General features: G+C 36.7%; 2 protein-coding genes across 5 annotated transcripts in view; one reads left to right on the top strand and one right to left on the bottom strand.

Moving 5' to 3' along the window:
• LOC140168207 (7SK snRNA methylphosphate capping enzyme-like) overlaps positions 1-2,922 on the bottom strand; it is a 113,220-nt gene extending 110,298 nt beyond the window's left edge. Inside the window, exons 1-2 of the mRNA XM_072191544.1 lie at positions 1,964-2,922; positions 702-1,215 (exon numbers count right to left, since the gene is read on the bottom strand). Of these exons, the coding sequence (XP_072047645.1) occupies positions 702-1,215; positions 1,964-2,591 (1,142 nt within the window). The 5' untranslated portion in view covers positions 2,592-2,922. The remainder of the gene's footprint in view (positions 1-701; positions 1,216-1,963) is intronic.
• On the top strand, positions 2,700-21,881 carry LOC140168211 (uncharacterized). 4 transcript variants are annotated; one of them, XM_072191551.1, is made up of 10 exons: positions 2,700-2,790; positions 11,822-11,984; positions 12,888-13,005; positions 13,821-13,867; positions 14,691-14,857; positions 15,674-15,813; positions 17,900-18,106; positions 18,815-18,929; positions 20,583-20,631; positions 21,807-21,881. In XM_072191551.1, the coding sequence occupies exons 2-9, from the start codon at positions 11,865-11,867 to the stop codon at positions 20,596-20,598; spliced, it is 930 nt and encodes a 309-aa protein (XP_072047652.1). In that variant the 5' UTR covers positions 2,700-2,790; positions 11,822-11,864; the 3' UTR covers positions 20,599-20,631; positions 21,807-21,881. The 4 variants fall into 4 exon arrangements, with proteins under 4 accessions (XP_072047652.1, XP_072047649.1, XP_072047650.1 ...); XM_072191548.1 differs by having other exon boundaries at positions 15,674-15,840; XM_072191549.1 differs by lacking the exon at positions 2,700-2,790 and adding an exon at positions 3,006-3,091 and having other exon boundaries at positions 15,674-15,840.
• The last annotated feature ends 1,726 nt before the right edge of the window (positions 21,882-23,607 follow it).

Here is a 23,607-nt window from a genome sequence, read left to right as displayed (position 1 = left end):
TTCTTAGTTGACCCCTAACTCTCGGCTGTAACAAAGTGGGTCAAACAAACTAACATCAATGTGTAAGAGCATAGTAGAAATAATCGATATTTTTAACCCCCTCCATCTCTAACAAAACTAGTTTTGTTCATAATACTATAAATAGGACTTTATCATCATTGGTCTTTTGGCTTGTTCCTTAAAAGTAATGTTCTGGAGTCTCAAAGCGTAATGGCCAAACACAATGTCACAAAGTGCATTTTTCTAACATGCGCTTCATTCAATGTAAAAAATAAAATACAGGTACCTGTTACCTGCTGAACAGTCTCAGATTAGGAGGAAAGAAAAAAACATTAATTCTTTTTTAAAAGAACAGTTACCGGTAATATAATCACAGTAAATCACTTGTACAATACATTGGATTTTGATACTATAAATTACTATACATGAAACGATCTGGTCCATGGGGCCAAAGGTGGCAAACTTGAAATTGGGATAAAGGCAAAAATATGGATTAATTAAAAAACAAGAAAATACATAAGAAAATAGACATCACAAAACTTCTAACCAAGTATGCTAAACTTTTGGTGTTTTCACAAATTAAAGCCCAAAATTTATGTACAAGGTAATAATTATAGTAACTCAATATTCAAAAATGCCTCTTTTGGCCCCCATAGACCAGATCATGCACAGTTTGCACACATTGTAAATTGATACATTACCTGTTGTAATTACCATACTGGAATTTCTTGTTTTGTTCATTAAAATTAGGCACTTTTTGTGACTCTTTGCTATGCTGGCGCTTATACTTCCTTTTTTCTGGTGAAGCAGTCCTGTTGAGTTTCCTAGCACTGTCCAATGAGTTTGATGGCACAGTTTCTTCTTCATCACTCTCTATCAAGAGCGCTCTTGATATCTTGGAGCTTGGTTCTTGCTTCAGCTTGCGTTTTCGGAATTTCGAACTAACAGGGTCAGGAAGCACAGGGGAGACGATCTTATCAATCACTTTAGGATTATAACTGCTCAGTTTTAAACTTAGCAAATGTGCTGGTTCAATGCCAGGTAGACTTGGTGGATTTGACTTGAACCCTGGTTCTGGAATTTCTGAAGTTGGACTTATCACTTCGCCTCCATCTTCCTTCTTGCTGCCTTTCCTCTTCTTTTTTACAGATCTGTTCAGAGTCCGTGTCAAATTAGTGTCGCCTTCATCATCTCCGGTGTTCAATTTCAGTGGATCTGTGAAATCAAAATGGAAACAAAATGTAACAAATTCTGCATATTGACATCTAAAGGCAACTTGAGTTACCGTACGGTATATTATTGATATTCCACAATCTGTCATAATTCGTTACAAAAATTTTTACTCTGCAAAGTGTAAACAAAAATCACCAATTCTGAATCAATAGAGAATTAACTTTTATTGTACATGTGTATGACCAAAAAGTACAATGTACACTTCAAAGTGAAAACCAAAGACATTCAATATCATTGCAAACAAAAATTCTCTATGAAGCCAGCAAACTAAAAAAAAAGACCTAAGCTTTTTTGAAGAATGGCAGATAAAATTTAATAAGAGGGCGCTATTCAGTTTGGGTCATTTATCCTTTTCATTTTCCAAGATTTACCGAAACTGAACAGATGCCTCTACATGTAGCCTGTTTCCATCGATCTTCACAAAGCTAATTCTGGTTGAATAATTTTTTTCAGGAAAAATAAAGTGTGTAATAATCCAATTTGGGTATGGAATCTCCCAGGCAGGCAGCCCTTCAAAACTCAACCACCGGCACCTGACAGTAGGCCTACTGTAGAAACATTAATTGTGCCGGATTTTGATTGTGTACACCAACAGAATATAATTGTTAAATGCTGGTTCTGTGCCAGGGTCCGCCACCAAGTGTTTAACAAAATTCTGTTGGTGTAGGTGGTGGTCAGGGTTTTGGATCCTTTCCTACAATTGAATCTCCACTGGAAATTGCTTTCATACCAGTTATATCAGCAGGTACAATGACTGGATCAGGATCTTTGTTGAGGTGCGGCAATGGTGATGACATTGGAGTAACTGCATTGTACAATTTGGAGATTTCTGCATCTGCAAGACTATTTAAGTTGAGAGGATCTGTAATTGTTCCACCCATTAGAAACTTTACTTCAGGAGTTCTGTCCACTGTTTTCCTCCTCCTTTTCGTAAACCCTGCAGGTTTGTAGTTTCCGTGTCCATAATGCACTTGGCTTACACTGTGGTGGCGCTTTTTATTACTTTGTTTTCGTGCCTCGTTGGAAGCCGCCTTTTGCACCATACTTCTTGCAGAATTTGTCACTATATCCATTCTGCTGTTGGCATTTGTGTCCGACAAAAAACCCACAGACTTGTTTGGACTCGGTTTGACACTATCATCTCTGCTACGTTTGGTACCCTTTTCACATGTTTCAGCTTTGCTCAGGTTGGTAACAAGTTCAGTATCACTGACACTGCCAGCATTTCCAAATGCAGAAACATCATCATCATTTTTATGTGTTTTTTTCTTGCTAGTGCATTTTACAAACGTCTCCTCTTTACTCACTATCTCAGGATTATTCTCAATTTCAACCGACATCGCTGCGTTTCCTAGCATTCAAGAATCTGAATAAAAACATGAAAATCAGCTGATCAACAACGTTGTCCACACGTGTTTGTTTACATCGGCAGATATGACCTCAAGGTCAACTCATTTGCATTCGCGATATGCACTGCTCGCAAAACTGTACACAGAAAGGGGCTACGCAAGCCACACTTTTAACGCTACATTTTGCCGTAAATCATCATCCGACAGGGTAATTTTCTAACTTCACGTGATGTATATTATCTAAGTTAGCATATGTTAAACACCACCTGAAAAAATACGAGCTTGTTTAAAAGTATTTTGACGATTTTCAGGGGGCACGATGTACACCGACGCTCAAGATTTGCTCAATGCGCAGATTAATTTTTTGTGAAAATTTTCGCGCATCTGCGCTGAGGAATTGTGGGAAAAACAAAATATGGCGCAAGCTTTTCGAAGTTACCCAAAATTTAGTGCGTAAAATTCGTGCTTTTTCCACTGATTTTCTTACTTTTTGTGCAGAGTTTATATTGGTAAATATTTCTCAGTTGTGATGTTAATACTGGCGTAATATTTATTAATCATTCTTCATGTTGTTTTCTCAAAACAGATCAGAGTTTGTAAATGTCGTCTGCTGCTGTACACATGTCATGCATGTGTAATGTTTGTGTGTTGACATCGGATTCGTTGCATGCAGTGCGGTCATCTGTACACAGTATTTAAAAGCTTAAATTTTGAGTGGAGTGCCAAGAAAGCACTGGGATCATTTGACTTGTGTAAATAGGCCTATCATGCCTATATTTAGGATATTCAAAACATGAATACATACAAAAATTAAATTGATTTGAGTTTTATACAGTAGTGTTCGAAATAAGCACTTGACTAAAAAGTTATCCTCTTGTCCTCTTGTCCATGTTGTCCAAAAATAAATGGGAAAACCATATTGAGCATGTGAGCTATGTACTTATCCACTGGACATTGGACAACCACTCTATTTGCACTCAAAAATATGACACATTTTGGGGACAACCAAAATGTTTTGAGGACAAGCAGAATTCAATTCAATCTTTCTACTGTGTCATGTGTGGCGCATCCATAGGCGCGACCTTTGTCCCACAAACATCTATTAATTTGGGTTAACCACGACCTTCCATGATATACCAGGTTCAACAGCAACTTAACCGAAGGACGACCTTGCTACCATTTACCATATCCGTTCAGACTGTAGCATTATTCACACGAGTAGGTGGTTGGTATTACAAAGAGTGGAACAATAATAGTTTTATGCGCTGAAACGTAAAGTGTAGTAACTGATATGTTTTCTGTAGTTCATCCAAAGACAAATATAAGTAAGAGTAATCATTATTTATTAAAATAAACAAAAAAGCAGCATATATAGGCCTAATCATGCCACGTAGTAAAAATTTTATAAAATCATACCCGCTGAAAACTGGAATCAACCAAAATATCCTACATGTATGTGGAGAACAGCGTTCAATAACCTTGAGTTTACGTGACCTGACAAGCAGAGAAATTTTGACCTGAAAACTTACTGAAATATCTTACCATTATCAAATTGAAACTGATGGGCGGAGCTTATAGTTTACTTGTTGAAGTAAAAAAGGGTAAATTTAGTTAAAATAAACCGTTAACTAGGTTCAGACACCTTAGCATATTTGCTGCGACGCTGCAATCCTTTTCCAGGGCAGTTTTTCTGTAGAGAGCTGCTGGTGCACTGCGAGACTAGCTCAGTCCTATGCAAGGTCGCGTGTTTTGTGGTATGGGTGATTTTGTAGTATTTTTAGTACAAAAAAAATCGGTCGGTGTGTATAACAGCCATCAAAATTCACGAAAAAAATACACAAAGTGTACAAATATATATGAAATCCATATAGACCGCTGCATAAATAGTGACTATTACAATTTTCCCGATTTTAACACTAAACTGCCGACGGCTGTTGCTGGTCCTATAGCGTAGCATGTAGGGGTTTGTAGAGGTCATCTGGTTTAATACGGAGTGGAATAGGAAAAGTGGACCGATAGTTTGTATTGTTATGCTAGCCTTTTTAGTTAAATCCTCAACCTCGGGACAACCTCTAATCTATATTTGCCTTGTTTCGGACACTGGTTTTATATTATCTTTTTACATGATGAAAGTGAAACATTCACATGTTCAATTTTTCTGTCAGTCATTGTCATTGACATTGTGATTGACATTGTGATTGGCACTGCTCTGCACTGCAAAGTGCAAAAGCCAAAACCAAAATGTTGATAAAGACGTTGAAATTTGGGTCTTTTGCAGTTTTGGTGATTCCGAGCTGATTTTTAGACATGTTTAGTTAGAAGCTAGGAGTAGTAGTACATACATTATTTTTTTCCCTCCACCTTTCGGCAATTTTTGTTCTTTACCGTCCATGTCCATGTTTACAGGCTACAGACTTTTACAGCCACTTCAGGTTGATTGTCCCCCCCTCCACATTTCAACTTCAAGGCTCAAGCCGTATATTAGAGGCCATCATCGTGACGTCATATGCCGCCATCTTGTAGGTACACGCTGTGATGGTCGTTCGCTCTCCATGCTTGAGCAGCAAAATCAAGGGGCGATAACAGCTGCGTGGCAAGCTGCACCCTCATGCCTCAAGCCCTCATACGTACCCTGCGCGTGGTGTCCGACGCATGAACACATGCAGATCATTTGTACCCACAAGAATAGATGGCGAAAAGCTGATGGCCTCTATTGGCGCTGCACATGCATGCATGTGAGCTGAGGGATGCATGGATGAAATCTTGTGAACTAGAAATTGTCTTTGGATTTTGATATTAAAAGTCCACTCAGAAATGAAGTTTTTTTGGTGCTAATTTGAACAATGTCCGGTTTTGAAAATTGTGATGCCTGATGGTACGAAGATGCATAAGTTTGTAGGACCAGGGCCGGGCAAGTAATTGTGCCAATATTAATGTTGCAAATGATTCAGATGAAAAAGAAAATCATGTTTGTAGATGATTATAATAGGTATGAAAATATATCATTTTATATATCAAATTAAAGCCCTTGCCCAAGAAAGCCAAAACTGAAAACCTGTTTGTCATACTCATAGCACTTTCCATAGCAAAGTTACATCTTGTCAAAGATTGACAGAAGTAAGAAACTTTTGCAAAATGAAGACCTAATTGAAGCGATTTGGTGGACCATTTTGTCACCATTAGTGTGTAAAATTTTAGTTTGAAAAATCATCTCACAAGTTGGAAATTTTGCAAAATGAACTTAATGAAGACCTTGAAAAGCAATTTGGTGGACCATTTTGGCACTCGTGTGTAGGCCTACAACTTTGGTTTGCAAAAGCCACAAATTTATGAAATGACGGGTCATGAAGCCTTTTGTTTCCCTATTGTTGTAGGCCTATAAATAATTTTTTGTTAAAAACATAAATTGGCAAATGTTGAAAACAGGAGCGAAAATGACCACTTGTTTATCAGCTACGCAAGGGGGTGTCTGAGGGGGGATGTTCCCCTCACAAGTTGGAAATTTTGCAAAATGAAGACCTTGATTGAAGCAATTTGGTGGACCATTTTGGCACTATTAGTGTGTACAACTTTAGTTTGAAAAAGCCGAAAATTTATGAAATGACAGGCCATGAAGCCTTTTGTTTTCCTATTGTTATAGGCCTATAAATTGTTTTAAACATAAATTGGCAAATGTTGAAAACAGCAAAAATGAGCACTTGTTATCAACTATGCGAGGGGGTGTCTGAAAAGTTTGAAAACTGTGCAAAATGAAGACCTAATTAAAGCGATTTGGTGGACCATTTTGGCACTATTAGTGTGTAAAATTTTAGTTTGAAAAAGCAGAAAATTTGTGACTGACGGACCCGTCTATGAAGCCTTTAAGTGGACAAGTTTTCCCTATTATTGTCGCTAGTAACTTAAGTGACAAAATGTGAGAGGTCCTTCATATCGGCGGACCTGCAGTAATTTTTACATGCTTTTGGTACAAGGACCCGCAAGTCAAGCAATGCCTAAAATAATTACAGGCCTATATTATAGGGCCTACTTCAGATCAACCCGAGTGCGTTTTTTTAGGCATGGACCTACTCAATTACTTACAATTTAACTTTTTCTCTCCTACTTTTTCTACATTCTACAGGATTTTATGGGTAGACAACCTATGTACAGTTGTATCGCGCCCATCTTGTCCTCTTGAACCTAGAGGGTTGAGTGCAGATATCAGAACCGGGGATGATCCCCCTGCTCTTTTCGAATAGCTCTGACACTTTAACGTGCACAGGGATGAATCCTCCTGTACACGGGACCAACGGCTTTACGTGACTTATATTTACATCGCACATAACTACCTATATCTGCACATGCTAGGCAGTGTATGGGGGTGAGAAGAAATTCTTCAATTAAATTCTGATATTAAATTACTGAACTTAATTGAAGGATTCCCGACTCATATAGGAACTTTTTGGGAGGAAGAGAATTTTCACCTAAGGCAAGCCCAAGGCTCGAACCCTCGTCGTCGATCGTATCTCCCGGCCGGCAGCGCAATGCCTTAACCGCTCGGCCATCTCGCCTCCAGTTTACTCCTTTTCTCTTCTCTTTTCTCCTTTTTTGACCTTTCTGTTCTCTTCTCTCATTTCCTTTTTTTGTGGGAGGAGGGCCCCCACGATTTGGTGCATACTTTTTCCTTTCTTTTTCTCTTTCTTCCTTTTCTCTCTCTCTCTCTTTTTTTTGTTTTTGCGAATTCATATAGAAAAGTAGTCTCTTTTGCTCAAATAAAAGGGGTCCCACAGTTAAGGGCTGGGGTATGAACGTTTGGACAGTATTTATTTTGGGACATTAGAGCACATCGGACATATCGAATTGCATTCTGAATACGAAGAATGTGCTTCTGATATCAAATAATTTTGATTTTTTGAAATTCGCAATTTAATACACATTTTATGGCAAATCATTAAAAATTGATATTTTTGATATTTACCAGTACTTTCAAGTAAACTTTATAAATCTGATGATTTATACTTAAAGTGTATGTAGGTGGGATGAAAAGCCGACGATCAATTGAAAATTTTGACCTTTAAGTATAGAATATATGGATTTTTTTCCAAAACACCAAAAAAATAAGGTCTTTTTGGGAAAAAAATCCATATCTTCAATATGAAAGGTCAAAATTTTCAATTGATCGTCGGCTTTTCCTCCCAGCTACATACACTTAGGGATTCAATCATGTTTCACCGACGCGGCGCATCGTTGTTAAACGGTGATGAACAACGGTGAAACATGATTGAATCCTTTCAACAACGAAAAAGAAGCTAAATATCGTATAATTCACGATTATTTTACGAGGAATGTCAGTTAATCATTGCCACTCAGCCTTACAAAAACTTCGATGATTTCTCTTTTGATATCAGCAATAAAACTACAGAATAAAACGGCAATCTTTAGCCGCTACCTGAAAAATACTGAATTCAACTTGTAAGCTGGCATATGCACAAAGGTTCCAGGCATGACGAATTTTACACGCTCTCGCGTAACGCGTAGTCTCGCTTCGCGTTAGCGTATCACGCTTCAGTAAAAGTGTGGGTTCATCACGGTTTAACAACGGTTGGCTCCTGTACAAAGGTATAGGAAGAGTTGTTGAATTTAAGAATATATCATTAGATTTATATAATTTACTTCGAGGACTGTTATATATCAAAAATTTGAAAAATAAATTTTTATAATTTGTCATAAAATTTGTATTATATTGTGATTTTAAAAAATGAAAATTATTTGATATCAGAAAGACATGCTTCATTATTCAGAATGCAATTCGATAGGTCTGAGGTGCTCTCATGTCCCACAAAAAATACTGTCGAAACAACATAAACGCTCATTATAGATCCCTTAAGCAATGGGAGAAACTTTTTTTACTTTCGACTTCAATTATTATAAAGGGAAAGCCTTTTATTTTTTGGCTCACTCCCCCAATTGTCTATGTATATGGTCGAATCCAACGAAAAGTGTACACGGCATGTTCAGGGCCATAACTTAAAAGTATTAATCAATTGGCATTCATTTTTGTATTGTGTTTATTAAGCCTTGATCATACGCTTGCGCCATATATAATAAGACCCCTTCTGTGAAAAAACGTGAGACACAGAGACCCCAAAACATGCTATTTTTACCTATTTTTTCAAAATATTTCTTAAAGTATTTTTAAAAACGTCTAAATCAGTTATGAAAAGAAGTCATTGGATTGAATCTAAATTGATTTCCTGAAAGGCGTGTATTCAAAGATTGCCTGTTCAATTTTTCACATATTTGTACATAATTATGAATTTTTGTGATCATTTTTTGAGTGGTATTTTTTACATTACCTACGAATACAATTTTTCATAGCACTAGATATATCTTTAAAAATGGAAATCACTAATAAATGCATAATTGATACAAGCTTTGATATGTTCAATACTGAAATGCATTGCATTCGGGCATCTTTATTATTGTGTTTAGCTGCCAGAAATTCTAAATGGCACAAAGGTAGGTTTAGTAAAAAATATGCATTACCTCCGAATACATGTTAAAAGCTGTGTCATTTCCACAAAGTGAGAGAATAGTAAACAATAGTTAAGCAATAGGTGCAGGGTAATACACTCTTTATTTCTACCAAGTTTCAATAGCCTGCGTTTAAATATTTCTGAGATGTCAACAATAAAAGCAAGTATTCGTAGGTAAATTTCGGTAACCGAATGCTACCTACGAATACAATTTGACATCATGACAGTATTGTGAAACACCGCCATTCATGCCAATGCCCATATTGGTACATAACGAAGGCCTGTATGTTTGCTATCAAATCATATGTCAATGAAAGTTGCGAATTCACATACATGCCCACCATGCAAAACTGAATACGGCTTAATTGTTGAAAAATATGTACTGAAATAGACGACGGTCTGCTCATTTGAAAGAAAAATCAGATTCAAAGAAGATTAGAAGGGATAAATACTTGGATTTGTCAACTGTCATGTGTGCTTCATTTTAAATGTTTACCGACCTTCTGGTGTCTGAGTAATTTGTGTCCAAATTGATTTATTCGAAGGTAACTTTTGACGTTTTCGCTAAGGTTACCTACGAATACCATGGAAAAAACGACTGTTCTCATTGTCTCATGATCTAGACAACATAATGATGGACCCTGGTATAAAGCTAATTGTAGTTGCCCTCAAACGAAAGGCCACAAGACGTAACTGACTCCAAGATGGACTTCACAAGTCTGCAATAACGGTTTTAAGCGAGTTGTGTGCAATTAAGCAAATTAAAGTCACTTTAGTGCCTTTGTTTCTTACTTCAATACTCTTTCAACCGCTGTGAACCGACATTATTAATACATGATAGGGTCTAAAGTATCAATAAACGCACATAAAGAAAATGATACATTCAAAGTGCTTTATAAAATGAAGTTTTGATTGGGATATCCACCAAAAGTCTAATTCTTACCTACAAATACTGAAATGTTACTTACGAATACAGCATAATACATGACATGTGTAATGAAGTGTAAGCTACCAATGGAAATTGATTGTAAAAACTTTAAGCGGTACCCCAGGACACTATTATTACCCATATACGGATTCATTCAACAATTATTTATTATGTAAAATTGCTGATTAACTACTTGTATATCAAAATGAAGTGGTCAAAATCTTGCTAAAAGCATCAAAACATTTTGATCTAAGGTAATAGCATTTATTCATTTGGACGTACCATCTGAAAGAGATCTAAAACTACCATTTTATTAATTCATTACCATAATAGCAAACTTTAAACCTCTAAACTCAATATAGATATTGTTAAATCGCTCATGTTACCTACGAATACCCGGGTTTGTTCACCTTTTCATTGTATAAAGCGTTAGGTGTATGCTTATAATTCCTAATAGTCTTGAAAACATATATCCTACTCGTTCTTATACAATGTGGAAATTGATTCATACTCATTTGATAAATAAAATACAGAAACTGACCTAAACTTCATTTTCAAAAATAAACTAGCATAAATTGACTAAGATCATATTGATCGCGTTATAAAAATAAAAACAAATATTTTCTGGTTGAGCTAGCATTTTCCTGACACCCTGTGGTCTACATTACACGAAAAAAAGCGTTAATGGAAATATTCCATTTGTTTTAGGTTGATTAGTATTGCGATAGTGAAAGCATCCTAGTGGTATTCGTAGGTAACATTGGGTTTTGATATCACATTTACTATCACACATCCTGGATTTATTTTTCAAGATTAGTAATGGCACTTTTGGTTCCTATAAGGCCAATATGTCATCAATCAATGGGCAAAAGGAAAACATTGTGGAGACATTTTTATTTCGGACTTTTATTTTTGGCATGTGGACACTTTTGGTTGGATTCGACCATATATTAAACTTTACTTTCCCCGATTTTCAAGGAAATCTGATGAAAGACCTCGTCGTACAGGAGCACTAAACACTGCAAGGTATTCCCAATATCACACTCGATTTATGGCGAAACACGCTGACATGCACCCCGTCCCTGTGTCGTTAAAGTAGCGTGCTATAGACGGGCCAGCCGGCCCTCACTTGATAATAGTCGGTCCGATTGACTTGGTTCAAATGGTATTTCCTAGAAATACTTTGCCAGATTCTACTCTCTAAAAAGGAATCTGATTGGTTACAAAATGCTGTCGTACTGTAGGAAAAATCATACCCTCTTCCGTACAGCCCTGCTTAATGTGTTGTGTGGTAATGTATGCATTGTGCATTGACCTCGAACGCTTAGAACTGTACACAAAGCGTGCACACACTGGAGTCGAGTATAATTTTATATTTAAAGAGACTTTCATAGGAAAACTTTTCCATATGGGGGTGCTGCAGCCACCAAAGCACCCCCTGGATCCGCGCTTGCATGGAATCCAGTTACTACACTGGAATTTCATAATATACATAACTTTTGTTACCAGTGTGGTGTAGTTGTTTTTGGAGATTCAAGGGGTGTGGTACCACCTTAAGGTCAATAATATCAAAAATGTTTTGGACCCCCCAAAAAAAAAATACATGAAAAAAGGTTGGTAATGACACCCCTTTATATCAAGACTTGGGATCTCCTTTATATAACCATACCATTGCTCTTATCTTTCAACTTATTTGTATGCAAACACTAGTGCTCCCCTCCGACTTGCCTTAATTTTTGTGGTATTGTTTATAATTTGTGTGATTTTAATCATTTCTGTACCTTGTTCTCTTGTAGACCTGATATATCACGTATGAGATCATATTGAATTTGAGTTGCAATGCCTGTCTCTAAAGAGCACAGTTGTCTAAGCCCCAGACCTGGGACAGAAGCCACCAGTATCAGGGATGATAGCATAAAAGAAGACACAAGCACCAATGACAATAAAGATATGTCACAGGTTAGTTTTTCAGTTTCCGGGTTCAGTTAATGAAGATATGTTGAGATATATGTGGTAAAAGATAAGGAGCAACAGTAAATTCATCACACAAAAAGTCCACACATCTCTGTGAGGGATATTTTATTGTGTGCATAATTTATTAGTATTTATGCAAATTTGCTCCTTAATTATGCAAATGGTGTTAGACAATCATAAATTAGAAACATTTTGACCAAGTTTGAAGGTAAAATTCCGGTCGAGCCTTCATGTAATTGGCTAAGCAGTGAATCCAGAATAACTTTATGGTACAAATGTGTGTGAATATTGAAGGTAAGATGGTGAAAGAAATATGGTGCAAAAGTGGAACTAATACATGTAAAAAGTGCAAAAATTGTTAAAAAATTGGTCAAAAAACAACATATAGGCACCAACTTGGGATGATTGTATGGACCAACTATCACTCCAAGATAGCAACACATTTCTCATAATTTCTTTTTATTTCTTACATGGGGAAGTCAAAATTTCCCTCCAATTCTGTAAAATTTCACTGGAATGAGCTTATATTTTTGACACATTTTCACATGGTAGGTGGGTTTGACTAGTCAGAAACAGATATGAAAAGGAGGTGTCAAAATGGTCCATGTTGACTGACACTGACAATCTGCCATTTCAAAATCGTCTAGAGATGTGACAAGTTAAATGCCGAATATTTTATGCCATTAACATAATTCCTGGATTGTTTTTCTTAATGTGCGTGTTATTTACAGTCAGTATAAACTGGATATATTCCATAGACATGTGTTGTGAGGTGAAAGGGATTTATTTTGATTTTGTCTAAATTATCTTCATTTTCACTTTTAGTTTTACTGAAGATGTGAGAAAGAAATGTCATTAATAAGTCTACAAATATTTTTGTTTCAACAGAATTCTTCTGATGAGGCAAAGGCTAAACCAGCAGGTGCAGTAGCTGTACCTATATCAGAGCACTGCTATGAAGACATATTTGATGCAGTCATGGAGCGTGTTCAAAGGGCAGATGAAGGTAAGATATGACCAGCATGATATCCTATGATGCTCATTAGAGGTTCTTTCTGTGAAAAATTATAGAAAACATGTAAGAGGAATAACTTTCCTGAAGACGTTGGGCCAGATTTTATTGTATTGTCACACAATGTGGACCAAAATCTCCTCCGTAGCAGCAGCAGGAAGGCTGGCCAAAGACCAAGTGGTATGGCATGGAATCACCATGGATCAGATGGCAAGGCAGAGTGCATCAGCATCCGTGCCGATGCCTTAGGTCAAGGTCAAGGTGGACTAAAATAGTGTATCTTTGGCAATTCAGATTCAAACTCAAAATGAAACGATTGGCATAAACATAACAAAGGTTTATGCATGCCATACGGAGCACCTAAGCAGTAAGCACACATATAGAAGGCCTATAATAAATCAGCAATATGTTTGTGCCAATCATAAACCAGCACTTCACTTATAATTGAGATTGACCGAGCCTGTGGCAAAACAATCTTGTGTACACTGTTAATACTAGTAGGCCCTTCATGAGTAACATGCGCTTATGATGAACTTGACCGGCGGTTCCGTCCGGTTGCCATTGTTTAGAACAATAGGAACAGAGGCGAAACCGGCGGTCAACTGCTGGTCAAGTTTTGATTTCATCCCAAACCCACAAATATAGTGGAGTCAGGACACACCCAGTCTAAACTCTTTGTATAATTTGTCAGATTGAAACAGAAAATATGTGAGTGTGACAAGGTCAAGCAAAGTGAGTACTAAGTATGTATACATTAGACTAGTATGAATTTAAATTGAATATGTTTTCTGTCCAATTCGTATCTGTAGACCAGGGATCAAGCAGTAGAAGTCAACAGGATGATGGGGATCACAAGGTAATTACTCCCACAATAATCAGTGGAGATATCAATTACATAATTATGTAAATGATAAAATCACAATGTGGTTGCTAGCTCTTGGTACACTAAACTTGGTATCATAAATGGTACACAAATTTGTGTCCTTACTTACTAGCACAATGTACATACCTTTATGAATTTGGCATACAGCCGAATCCAGATTTAGCTTTTGGTAAATTCAATTATGTTATGCATGCATGCATTATATTTCAATTGGAAAACAAGGGATCAATGCTTTATTTATAGAGGGCAGTATATCAATTTTTTAACAGATATCATCGTTGACCACGCCATGATGCACCATTAGCTAACCCTGTATGCCACCCTCTTTTGATTACTTATTACGTTCATCTGATCGCTGTTAAAAATTGATATGCGGCCCTCTATTATGTAAAGCATTGATTCCTTGTTCTCTAATTCATATGCAAAGAGTCAAATCTTGATACTTGTTATGCTCATCGAATGGCAAATAACTCTGAACATTTATGATATTAAGTTTAGTGTTTGGCAACAAAGGTATTGGGTCTGTCTATTGGATCATGCTGGCATTGGATTCCTGTGGGCCATTGTTTATAAGGGAAACAGAATTCAGAAAATGAATCACCAGACCAGAATTGTAAAAAATTTTTATAAAAATTTTTTAATTTAAAGAGTTTGAGGACATCAGGACGTTTCTTGTGTGTTGCACTTTTGTAGTGTGATGTTCTCTCCTGTCCCAAACAGGCCATTCTGGTGAATGTGGCTAGATTTTTGTTTGTGATGCATACATATTATTTATTACCCAATACTTGCATTTCAGGATAAAGATGGCAAGGATGATGAGAATGGTGATGATGAGGCAGAGGAGGAAACATCAGACAATGAAGATGAGGACCAAGATGACAAAAATGATGAGGAACCAGAAGATGATGAAGATGCAGCAGAGGAGGAGCAAGATGAAGGACATGGAGATGAGATGATGGCAGAGTAAGACAGCAATATTGAAATATTTGAGAATAGATTTTGTAGCAATTATCAGGAAATTCAAACACAGAGGTGCCCAATTTTGGTAATCTTGTTGGATTTATAATCTAAGGCCCCTCATTAATTTGCACAGGCCTAATTCAAATTGTAAGATTTAGATGGTACACTGGTCCACACGTATATGGTTGTGACTCAATTGTAAGACTTCAGACTCGTGAATCATCACGTACTGCGGTGGTTGATATTGAAGGCAGCATGAGTTTAGCTAATGATGGGCCTGCTATCCTGCGGGCCCAATGAAATTTTGTCACCAAGGGAGAGTCAATGCTGAAGTCAACATCAACCCAGGACATCACCTGTTCCGAGTTAATTTGCGAGTCATATAAGTCTTACACAAAGTGTCACAGAATGTGGACCAATATGACAATAAAATTTTACACTAATTATTTATTTATTCAATACACCCACCAGTTCTACTATAATGAGAGGGATGTTGATTATCAACACACACAAATCTACAGTAGAGCTTCCCAAACCTTTTACTGTGACCCAAATTTTATAAAAAATATGGCCTGACCCACAGAATAATACAAATGTTATTACTTACCAAAACTAAATTGGTGACGTACCGGGCAAAATTTTCAAGTGGGGCAAAATTTCCAAGTTGTCATGCCGACCGGCACCCAGAATGACTTTACCAGAACAATTGTGTGTGAAAATTTGCAATTTGGGCCGTTGATAAATAGTAGCCTTTCAAACTCAAGTTTGCATATTGCTAATTAATTTTTTGGACTTATAATGAATTTGGTTTACTTGCAGATTTCGAGATCTTCAGACCCCTACGTTTGATGATGCTGACGACTTTGAATGCAACAAGACACCGCCAAAGCTGTCGCAGCGCAAACCCAAAATGGTGAAAAAGAAACGTGGGAATAATGACAACGGCAAGCAACCAAACCGTAAGCTTGCTTTTTCATCTCCCACTGGTATGCTTGAGTTGTGTCCAGCCAGACAAAAACTTGTTCTTAATTCTCTCCACGCGGGTGTTGACTGCAGACGACAAGTTTTAGAATTGTAAATTTTTATGACCGTATTTGGAATCGGCATGAAAGATGCATTTAAAGTCTTAATGTACGATTTCCGTCAAATTTTGAATTTCTTATTCTTTATTCAAAATGTTGCAAAATATTAGTAATAACTGACGAGAAGAGTTGCTGTCCATTTTAGGTTGAAATAACAAGGTAAAGTGAAAGAAACCCCACTGGTTATTTTGGCCATTTAACACGCAGTTCTATGGGAGGACATATCATAATTTTTAAATTATGACAATATGTAAAACTTTACTCTGTTGACCTGCAAAGACAACAAATTTGGCCAATTCCATTTAGGTACAAGTTGGGACATGTGTAAACATTACAAATATGTAAAAAAAATCAGGTTTGAAAAAAATTAACCATTTCATATTATAAGATCGTACATTATGGCTTTAAATGAGTACAAACAACCCTAGTATTGGTTCAATGGTTCTTCAGATAGCTCTCAAAACTGGACTTTTTGTGTTGAAACCTATGGCTAGCACGCAGAGCAGTAAACAGTTGTGGTATGGCAGGATGAAGCTAATTAAGAATATAGAAAAATAATAGAATTAAGTCAAGGATCCACATTGTGAATACAATAAATAGGGCTTGGAAAATACCCCCACTGAAGAGTGCACACCAGTAAATACAAGCCTCCTTCACCCTGTGAGGAAAAAATCAGTGTTTTAAACGAGGAAACGTGCAAGATGACTGAATTAAATCCATTAGAAAAGGCTTAAAATCCAACTATTATGCCCTTATTCATATTTAATCCTCATTTAGGCCTGGGAAATAAATTGTCTGTGAAAAATGAGCAGGATCTGACTTTTTATTACAATTTGGCTAAACTTTCAAAATGTGTTACATTTCAGAAACACCAAGCTATTTTGCGAGGTGGCGACGCTGTATGGGCTATAGGGTGATCTAGTCGGCATTTTCCTGGAAAAAAATGCTGGACTCCGTATATAATTTCTACAATAGATGACTTCATCTGACCTTCGACTTGCAGAAAAAGTAAGTTTTGAAGAACTGACTCGCTCTGGAGTCAAGAAAATGACGTTTTCCTGGACCCTGTTTGTACAGAAAGTCAATGGGAGCTATTTACTGGTGTGCACCCTGTAGAGTGCACACCAGTAAATACAAGCCTCCTTCACCCTGTGAGGAAAAAATCAGTGTTTTAAACGAGGAAACGTGCAAGATGACTGAATTAAATCCATTAGAAAAGGCTTAAAATCCAACTATTATGCCCTTATTCATATTTAATCCTCATTTAGGCCTGGGAAATAAATTGTCTGTGAAAAATGAGCAGGATCTGACTTTTTATTACAATTTGGCTAAACTTTCAAAATGTGTTACATTTCAGAAACACCAAGCTATTTGCGAGGTGGCGTAAGCTGTATGGGCTATAGGGTGATCTAGTCGGCATTTTACTAGAAAAAAATGCTGGACTCAGTATATAATTTCTACAATAGATGACTTCATCTGACCTTCGACTTGCAGAAAAAGTAAGTTTTGAAGAACTGAGTCGCTCTGGAGTCAAGAAAATGACGTTTTCCTGGACCCTGTTTGTACAGAAAGTCAATGGGAGCTATTTACTGGTGTGCACCCTGTAGGGTAATCTAGGGATGGTTATCCCACAGCCGATTCATTACATGAGCATAAGACTGATCTCAAAGTACTGACTTATGGCAAGTGGGATAGTAGGAGCCATATTTGTCCAGTGTCGCAAAGGATAATCTAACATCAACGCTTCAAGCCTTATGTTATCTGTTTCTGTTTAACATCTGAGGAAAATTTACAGGGGAAGGTGAACCACCCCTTTGATAGAGTGAGGTTTAAAATGAACTAAGCTACTTTGTGCTGCTTTGCAGTAGACATTCAGCTGCGTGAGGTAAAGCTATTGATTGGTCATCAAAATATTTTTCTGTACTGAAATTTGTTTTGTATAATTTACATTTTTACACAACAGAGAGGAAGAAGCGTCTAGGAAAGACCAAATCAACAACTACAGCAAAAGAACCATCAAAGAAAAAGAAGCGTCTACAGCAGCGAGATATAGAGGAGACTGGTGTGTGGGTTCAGTGCATGAATAGACCATGTATGAAATGGCGCTACCTCACAGATATAACTGACCCATCAAAAGTTCCTGATTTCTGGAAATGCGAATTGAATACAGGTTAGTTGTCATGAATAAACTAATTTGAAAACTAAAGAGCCATCAAAGAAAAAGAAGCGTTTACAGCAGTGAGATATAGAGGAGACTGGTGTGTCCCGTGTGTGGGTTCAGTGTATGAAGTAGCGCTATCTTACGGATATAAATGACCCATCAAAAGTTCCTGATTTCTGGAAATGTGAAATGAATACAGGTTAGTTGTTCATGAATTAACTAATTAAGCAGGTTTTTAAAAAATCTTTATAACCTAAAGGCAATTGGGTGTTCCATGTCTTTGCCCTGGTGCCTCCTAAATGTGTAACTCTGGACACATTCTTTTATCCAGGAGACAGTGTCTGAACTTTCTGTGTACGAAATTAAGAGCTGTTGCTATATGGATCCTTTTGATTCACTCAGTTGGAAAATGGAGACACACAACATGAAAGTGCAGTTAATGGTAAAGCTTTGTACAGCTGCTATTGCCGGTGCATTTGCAATTTGTTAACCAAACAAAGATTTTGAACCAACAATATTTTGTGTCCCTGCCTATTATATCACACCACTCCCCTTATCAAATTTTTGATGTGGGTGTAAACACATTTGGGGCAACCATTTTACAAAATAATACTCATTGGATCTGCCCACTGGCTACTCAACAATTTTTCATTCGCCGGCTACTCTGAAACTTACTGGACATCTGGTCACTGTTATTTTTATCATCATGATCCACAGATCCGTTGTATAACAATTGTGAAGCTCCTGAACAAGATTACCAATCTCTTGACTTTGTGTTCAACAAATTCACTGAAGGCTCTATTGTGTGGGCTAAAATGGGTGGCTATCCTTGGTGAGTATATAGTGATGTGTTCAAAAACTTATTCTTTTGCCCACCAAATCCAGTGCCATTCTATTGTGTCCACCATGCCTCTAAACAGCTTATTTACATTTTAGTGTTTGTTATGTTTTTTAATGCTTTCAAGACTTATTTTCGTTATTATTTTAGAACTTTGGTAGTTAAAAAAAACGCATTATTCATCAGAGTATTAGTGTGTTTACTTTGTAAAATTTGTTTGATTGTTTATGTCATCAACTTAAATTTTGTTGATTATTATTATTATTTTAATTGTTACACACAGTTGCCATTTATGTTCTCAACCTTTACTTACAACAGCATTATGGAGAAATTAATAGAGTTGGGCGACTAAGTCGCCAATAGTCGTTAGTCGCGACTATTACTGATAGTCGCGACTACGACTATTGAAAACCAAAAGTCAACTAATGCAAGTATATTTTTGTGTTAAAAAATTACTTTAAAAGTGCCAGTTATTCGCACCAAAACCAACCAAATACTAACATATAAACTGCGAAAAATGTGAAAAAATGTTAGTCATTGTCTTACCAATAGTAACACTAACCAACAAGTAATCATAATGTCCATAAATCATCATTAAATTGGTGTTATTGACTTGTTGTCGATCTACTTTCCCACAAGATAAAAGCCGTTAAAAAACTCAAAAGAACTGTCGAACATCTCATTATGAATATAATTTATGCAGCGATAACAGGTGTAGCAGCGTCATAGCGTGCATGTACAGACCCAGGTTGGGTGTTTGTACCAACTACTGAAGGTATGAGATTATTTCAACTTTGGAAAGAAACAGCGAGAACTTCCGAGAAGTGTTTTCCAAAAGGGACAATTTAGGAAAATATTATTAGATTAGAAGTACTTTTCACGTAATTTCAAAAAGCTATGCTTATTGTGGTAACAGAATATTTAGAAAGCAACAGGAAAATAAACAAATTAGCTGACAAACAGTCGTAATGTTGCAATGCCACCCCTGTAGTGACAAATGCAGTAGTCTAGATGAGGTCAGGTGACGTAGGTCGGAGGTGAAAGTTAATCGTATATGCACGATGCAACACGTTCATGAGCATACCATGGAAAATATGCACTGCTGTACCGGCATGTTTACATATTTTCATGCACAGCAAAACATGGAAACGAACGAAGATCGCTATTGGAATATTGAAGGTTTGAGAAATTATATGAAGTTTCTTGTGCTGTTGCTGGAAAGTGGCAAGTGAATTTAATTGAACAGAAAAGTTAGGCCTATATTACAGCATTTTACAGTCAAATATTTGCATCGCAAACGTGCGATACAGTGTAGCAATTTGTATCGCAACAGTGCTGGTTTGTGTAGCAAACTGTGATGCGATGCCGGCGATCACGGGTCCTGTAATCATGCATTATAAATACTAAATTGCCACCAATCTTTCACCCGATTTTTCAGTCCAATTTTAACCACAGATAGTCGCGACTATAGTCGTAGTCGCGACTATTTGCTGTCGACTAGGAAAAAAGTGATAGTCGCCCAACTCTAGAAATTAAGTATTGTAATGTTATATATAAGTTATATAATTTCCTTTACTTTTATATTAACTGTTTCGCTTTTAATGAATATCAAGTTGTTGTTTATAGTTACGTAATTTTAACCATCAGGGTGTTTCTTGATTGATTGCTGAAAGATGTAGTTGGTGAGATTTTCAGAGTAAGTAGTTCAATTTTAAGCACTAGCAAAATCCATTATTCAAGGGTAACACTTCATATTAAAATGTTCTCATTTCATTGTCCATTGACGAGAAATGTGTACACTAAAACTTAAAATATTCACTTATCAATAACAATGTTGATAAAAACCACACAAAGCAGCACATGGCATATGAAACATGTTCCCACAAACTGAGTGGAAAGTTGCAAATTTGTAGTTTGAGTAATATCTAGATTCATATTCTCTGGATCATTTAGCATTTAAAAAAATTATAATAACTTGCCATGGGTACCCAATCATGTGGGTCATAAAGTCAATATTTCAATGAAGATTTCTTTTGTTTTCTGACATGTACAATGAACTATATCTCATTTTCTTCCTTGGTGACTTGCCGACTTTCCACTCAATTTGTGACTTTGAGAACAGATTTCATATATGTGACACGATCTGGTCCAGGGGGGCCAAAGGTGGCAAATTTGAAACTTAGATAAAGGTGAAAATATGGAGTAAAACAACAATAAAATACATAAGAAAGTAGACATCAAAATACTTCATAACTTTAGAACCATGTATGCTAGACCTTTAGTGTTTTCAGTAAATGACAGCCTATTTTATGCATAATGTTATAATTACAGTAACTCAATTTTCAAAAATGCCTCCTTTGGCCCCCATGGACCAGATCGTGTCACATATATCATGTTTTGTACCGAAACCTTTCAAGTTTTTAAGTGCATCACTGCTCTCATGCTTGTTTGTTTTCATGTTTTTTTTAATACTTTTCAGTAGATACTATTATTTATAATTACAATAACTTTACAAATTATCCATTGCTCTAGTTATTAAACCCATATAGCTAAGCAGTGGCATCATATGGCAGAAAATTGCTAGTGATCATACGCCATTGGCAATTGTACTGCTACCAGCATTCAGTCCTGTCTGTTGACTATTGCCTTGTACATTAGTCAACTGGTAGCAATGTAGCGCTTGGAAATGGTAGCGACATCTGATCGATATATTGGCAATTTCTTTTCCAATTAAGTGACAGATATAGATGCGATAAACATAGAAAAACGCTAGGCTTGTTGCGATTTCTTAGTAGGATACTATCATTAGATTGTTAATTTATTTATTGATAGCGTTCAGCATTGATTGATTGATTGATTGATTGATTTCAGGTGGCCAGCAATGGTAGAGGAAGACCCTGATTATGGAACTTTTGTGGAACTGGATGACTGCAACAGAATGCCAGTATGTATTACCTGTGCAACATTAAAATTCCACTACAAACTATACAAGATATGACATAATGTTTGTGTTGATCAAGTTTGAATACACATATACCATTATAACATTTATTTTGTTAGGTACCATGAGGTGGAAATTCAGATTTAGATTTGCCATTTTGGCTGCAGAATGTTTTAAATTGTTTTCTTTAGATAATAATCAGCAATGTTTCTTATCGTCATTGGACAGAAAAAACCTCCTACAGTTTGTCCTCTCTGAAGTACAAAGTGACAACGCGCGCGTATACAGCGTGTAAACTGTGCGTAGTGCTGCGTCTCTGCTGCAAGTATGCGTACCTTCAAAGTCGGCACAATGCGTACATCCGCGTCGGTACTTTGTACTTCAGAGTAGACTGACTGTATGTGTCATTCCCAGTGGGTTCAGTTTGTATTTAAAGGTAGGACGTATGACCGTTCCAGGATTTGAAAATGACCCCTATTTAACGGGGAATCGAGGACATTTGCAGCAATTTTACCCCCTATTTTGCGCGAAATCAAGTAAAATTTGTCCCCAAATACTTCCCCTATTTTTATCATTTTGAGGACGCATTTTCATTTCACCCCCTTATCACGAGGAATCGAGGACATTTTTCCAGAATAAATACCCCTATTTTTACCATTTCAAGGATGCTTTTGAATTTCCCCCTATTTCACAGGGAAATGAGGACAATAACGAAAACTGCAGTGGTAAAACGCGGACGAAAGTCCTAGAAATACACCCTATTTTTCATTTCAAGGACAATTTTGCTCCAAAACACCTCTAATTTGGACAATCGCAAACAATTTTGTCCTCGAAAATTCCACGGATATTTCTTGAAAAGTACCCCTAATTGGAACCATCATGCGTACACATTGTCAGTGAAGACTGAACCCACCGGGATGTCATTGGCCCCTAAAAATGTCAGTAAAACCTCCTATGTACCTCCTCTTGTCATTTTTTTAAAACATTGTTGTTAACCCCATGAGAACTACCTGCCGATTGGCCAAAATGAATTTTGTGCCCAATTTTGAACCAATCAAGGAGGGTATTAATAAGATCATTTGCAAATGCAAGTTTGACCAAAAATAATTTAAAGCCTAGTCATAATTGGTAATTGAAATGAGCATTTCAAGTTATCAACCAATCAGAAATGCTGTTAGATGACCAGGGTTAAACTTATGGGCTATTCCCAATTTCAAGTGCAATTGCCAAATGACTGGAAAATGCGCTCGTCCTGATTATCACATTTTGCACTATGATTTCCACATAAAATAAGCGAACATAGGATGAAAGATTAATAAGGAGACTGCCATTATAGGCACAAAGCATTACAAACATGATGAATCAAAATGGCTGGGTCCATGGTGAAATAATCTTGAGGTACACCACTGCTCCCCTCATTCGTAAACTTATCAGGGGTGTGAGAGTTCAGATTAAATCTGAATTTGATTTTTATTTCTTTTTCTGCACTTCCTCTGTACAAAATATAGAAGCTTTCCAAATATCAGAGTTTTTCAGACTTTTTTATCTGTGGTCACTCACACCACTGACTTATGTGTTAAAAAAGTTGCAGACTTTGTAACCAGTGTAACCAGATTCTGGTTGCATTGAGACTGCAGTTGTGTCCAAATTGATCTTTAGACCAGGTTTGTTATTGAAAATGTATTTTTAGAACTGTACACAGGCGCTTTTCTCTTTAATTACGATCAAACT

The sequence above is a fragment of the Amphiura filiformis genome, chromosome 13, assembly GCF_039555335.1.
Source record: "Amphiura filiformis chromosome 13, Afil_fr2py, whole genome shotgun sequence".
NCBI classification, from domain to species: Eukaryota; Metazoa; Echinodermata; class Ophiuroidea; order Amphilepidida; family Amphiuridae; genus Amphiura; species Amphiura filiformis.
This window is presented reverse-complemented; position numbering and strand designations above follow the sequence as displayed.